The sequence below is a fragment of the Octopus bimaculoides genome, chromosome 7 (assembly GCF_046866305.1).
Source record: "Octopus bimaculoides isolate indiv1 chromosome 7, ASM4686630v1, whole genome shotgun sequence".
Classification (NCBI taxonomy): domain Eukaryota; kingdom Metazoa; phylum Mollusca; class Cephalopoda; order Octopoda; family Octopodidae; genus Octopus; species Octopus bimaculoides.
Window position 1 is genome coordinate 31,513,013 of NC_142934.1, and position 5,000 is coordinate 31,518,012.

The 5,000-nt window shown below is 37.7% G+C and overlaps 1 protein-coding gene across 1 annotated transcript in view; it reads left to right on the plus strand.

The window, feature by feature from the left end:
- LOC106870891 (N-acetylglucosamine-6-sulfatase) overlaps positions 1-5,000 on the plus strand; it is an 83,426-nt gene that overhangs the window by 56,603 nt on the left and 21,823 nt on the right. Inside the window, exons 6-7 of the mRNA XM_089355106.1 lie at positions 1,478-1,642; positions 2,637-2,719. Of these exons, the coding sequence (XP_089211232.1) occupies positions 1,478-1,642; positions 2,637-2,719 (248 nt within the window). The remainder of the gene's footprint in view (positions 1-1,477; positions 1,643-2,636; positions 2,720-5,000) is intronic.

Below are 5,000 nucleotides of genomic sequence, written 5' to 3' on the forward strand. Positions count from 1 at the left end.
AATGGGAAAATACTCTGAAATTAACGTAACCCTGAAAGGGAAGAAACTCTAACCTTTCGGTTAGACACATTAGTGACCAACTTGCCAAGCAAAAAATATGAATTGTTTTTCACAGTAAATGTTTCTATTTTCGTTTTTGTTAAACACAATATTTTAATCATTTAGAAATATTTTTAATTGAATGTGATTTCAAAAATGTCAGTTGTTTGTACAGTATTTATATTTTAGCTTTCTTTAAACGGACAATATTTTTACATTTTTAAAAATTATTTTCAAGTGAATACCATTACAAAAATGTTTTTGGCATATTTAAAAAATATTTTAAAGTGAAAATGACTTCAAAAATACAGTAAATATTTCTTAAAGACCTGTTCATAAACTCAGTGTAAAATGATATCTTTCCATAAGTTTTTTTTTGGAGTGCATTCAACATATCTCATCTCCAAAGATTTGGCTGTTATTTCTAGCTCGCCCTGCTACCACATAACAGCTTTTTGTGGTAAAGGACCTAAAATAGCTTTTACATGGTAGCAGGGCATGCAAGAAATAGTAGCTAAATCTTTCTTTTCTGGAGAAAGGAGTCATTTACATATGATTTCGATGTCACATTCATTGAAAGCATGCGAAATAACCTGGAAAAGAAAAAAAAAACTCATGAAACAAAACTCTGTTGGTGAGAAACTCAGAGTTTCCTGGGAGACTCCGAGGTCCCCACAACCCTTCCCCACTTTCTTTTCCGGAAGAAAATGGCTTTGTAGGTGAGATTTGTTGAATGCATTTGAGAAAAACCTGTGGGAAAAATTATTTTACACTGAAGTACGACTGGGACCTTTATGAAATATTTACCCAAGATCAGGACAGGCATGCAAATAGAAGGATCAATGAAACTGATAAAGCAAGGGCTGAGCATCTGATAGAACAGAGGGAAAGAGACAGAAGTAGGAGAGATTAGGAATCAGACACTTGGAGAGCTGAGCATCTGGCGAAACAGAGGGAAAGAGGCAAAAACAGATGTCGTGAATTGGATGCTCATGTGAATACAAATGGAATAAAACAAGTTTTGCATAAATCGGACCATGGATTACCAAGATACACAGTTTTATAAGATACCTTTATAAATAGCCAAACTGGAATATAATGGGGAAAATGCTTTGAAAGTAAGGTACCATTGAAATGTAAATACACACGGAATAACAGAAGTTTCATGTAACTCGGACCACAGATTCCCGAGATACATGGTTTTTCTCGGGTACCTTGAACTATTGGTCACGCTACAGGTCATGGGTAGTCTAGTATTTATATTTATTTATTAATTTCCTTTATCATGCATGCAATAAGAGCTCTTAAGCATTTATTTACTGATTGTCATTCACTTTCTTATTTTGAGAGTGTCCATTACATTTTATTTCATATTTTATCATCTTTTTGCTCACTTGTCTTTGTGAAATGCTAAACTGAGATTTTGTTTTATCTTCAGAACCATCGAGCAGTCAAGTTTATCAATGAACACAAGGGTAACCCTTTCTTTATGATGTTGTCAACCCCTGCTGCACATAGTCCTTTCACCCCAGCACCCCAGTACAGTAAAAACTTCAGCACCCGCAAAGCTCCCAGAGATAAATCTTTCAATAAACATTCCACTGTAAGTATCAAGGAATTAGTGTTATATGATCACTTCTATCAAATCTTCCCATAAATAAAGAATTTTTGGCTGTCATAAGAAGTAACATAACTAAAACATCTACTAGCTCAAAATAAGTAGTAGTATATATTGCGTTAACTTATAATATTGATAGTAAGTATACCACCAATTTCAGCAGTCAGAGTTTATGCCAAAGAGGTCAACTATTGATAGGATCCTGGCTCTTCATAAATTCATTCAATGCAAGAACTTCTGACAGGGGCTCCTCACAGCCTATGTCGACCTCTGCAAAGCATTTGATTCAGTGGACTGGGTTGTACTTTGGCAGATTCTGGTGCTGTGAGGTATACCTCCTCAACTGAATGAACTGATGGCATTGTGAGAACAGATCAGATGATGTCAATAGTTCAGAAAGTTTAAATTGCATTTTCTATCCCACCACCTTATCTATTTCACTCCCATTTTGTCAGCCTCCATTGCACTGTCTCGATTTTGGATAGGTGGGGAAAAGATTTGTGGTGTACTTCTGACATACTGCTGGTATATCTTCATCATTCTAAAATATGACTACAATCACAATTTCTCCTCTCTGATCTAGACAAACATGATTCATATAAAGAAATTAAAACAAAATCTCAGAAAACTGGCTTAAATTTTGTCATTACTACCTTGCATAAGCAAAGTCCATCTTGATTGCTTTTAACTGTGGATATTGCCAGAATCTTTAAACATACAACAGTTTACACTGCCATGCTTCATGATTACCTTGATTACTCTGCACTTCCAATACTTTTCACAATAGAATGTTCTGTGTGATATCAGACCGGGCTGGAGCACAACCTATATGGAATGTGAGACCTATAGGTTTTCCTTAACTGTTCAGGTGATTATATATGCCCAAAATCTGACCAAGCAAACTTTTTTCAGTTACTAGCCATCAATAGTAAAACTTTCAGTGAATTATTCCTTCTAGAAAGTTATGCATTCATTTCAGGATAAACACTGGTTAATCCGACAAGCTATTTCTCCAATGTCAAACAGCACAATTGAAATGATTGATAACATATTCCGGAATCGGTAAGTACAATTATTTACCAAACTTTTTTAAGATCTTTGTATTTCCTTCACTCATACACAGTAAGCTTGGTGCAAAGAATGAGAAACCTGGTTGGTTACTGTATTTCAGTGTTCAACTTCCATCAAGTTTAGATTATTACAATGTTTTCTTATATTTGTGTAATCTACTGTAGTTCACCCCTCTTTCAGATCTGAATATGGTCAAGTGAAACTCTCTATTCATGAGTGCTCTCTCCCTCTCTCTTGTTTGCTCTCTCTCTCTCTCTCTCTCTCTCTCTCTCTCACTCTCTCGCATGCACACACACTTACACATAAAGATATGTACATAGTTGGGTTTTTTCCAGTTTCCTTCCAACAAATTCACTGGTAAGGCTTTAGTCACATTGAGACTATAGTAGTTGAATTTTGCCCAAGGTGCTGCACAATGAGACTCAACTGGAGACTGTATAGTTGAGAAGCAAGCTTCTCCACACACAGCCAAAACTGCATCTATCTATCTAACACCTGTCTTTGTCTTTTGTAAATTCTCACTATATATATATATATATATATATATATATATATATATATATATATATATATATATATATATATATATATATTATATATATATACCATTCTCTGAGCTTTCCGGTAACTCCACTCCAACCCCTCCACTTCAAATGAGCCCACAATTTATGTGGCCTGGTCCACAGTTTCTTCCCTAACCCCACCTCCCAACCTCACTCGTTCCCCTGCTCCCGCCCATGCTGCCGCACCTGCTCCTGCCTCTCCAACACCACCATCCTCACAGGCACCCATCATCGCTCCTATCATATCACTAGCTCTTTCACCTGCACTTTTAGCAATGTCATTTACTGCATCTCCTGCTCTTTCTGTACATCGGTCAAACGGATGCAGCTTGGCTGACTGATTCGTGGAACACCTCTGAGACATCAGATTCGGCAACTACAGCCCAGTCTTGCGCCATTTCTGTTCTTCTGGTCATTCATTACAATATTTGTCTGTGCTTGGATTGTCCTTGCACAGAGGCCATCCAGACTTCCGCCTTCGCAGTGAACAGGAATTAATCTTCTCTCTTAGCTCCTTTGCACCACATGGGCTCAACTCCCCTCCTCTCTTCCTCTTTTCACTCCCACCCACCTCACCTCTCCTCTCTTGCCTTCACACCTACTTCCTCGCTTCAATCCTACCCACCTTCTCCCTTCCACCCTCTCCCTTCATCATTACCCCCTCCATCCACACCCTACCCCTACACATTCCAATCCCACATACCCCACCTACACACCCCACTCCCACCCCCTACATCCACATCCTCACCCCAAAGCTACACCTCAACACCACCACACCACACCACACCACACAACACCACACCATCACAACACAACACCTCACACCACACCACATCGCACCAACCTGCACACACTAGCATTGACCACTTCTCAGCACCCATCATCGACACACACATGCCCACACCCACATGTCAAGGTCACCAGCCCCAGTCCATACGCACAAACTTACATGCTCTCACATACACATGCACGCACACCTTCATTTTGGGATTGCCATTGCTTTCTTATCTCGCCAACTTCCTAGCTCTCCTTTCTGACTATCTCTGTCCACCCATCACCATGATTGACCACTAGACACTAAAGCTTTTTATATTCTCAATGTGTTTATTTTCTCCTGTTCCTTTCTGTTGAAGAGCATAGGCTCGAAACATAAAAGACTTTCTCACCTTCCCAAGCATTTAACTAATACACCTCTTTGTTGTTTATACACCTGCCTTCGTCTTTCGTTTTTTTTGTAAATTCTAACTATATATATATATATATATATATATATAGATATATCGACTTAAATAAGAGCCAAAATCTGATCCATTAAAAATACTTTATTATGATGATCTATGATCATTTCGATGCAATATCCAGATCGATTCATGCATATTATAAAATATCGGATACTGCATCTCCTCAGGGTCTTATTGGTAGAAGGCAGACAATAAAAATAGATAACATTCTTATACAACATTCATAGTTGACCTATGATTACATGTAAATAAACAAGTTGAAAAGACATGAGATGTAATAGAACCGTACAGCATAACGGTGTTTAAACCGTAATCATACCAAGCAAATGCTTCAAATTTATGATGTTATACTATGAAGTTCAATAATGAACCAATACGGAACGCTGTACATTTCGAAAAGGACCGTTGTAGTTATGAACGTAAATACAAAATTCAGACCGAAGAAAAAACAGTTAGATATTAAAGAAT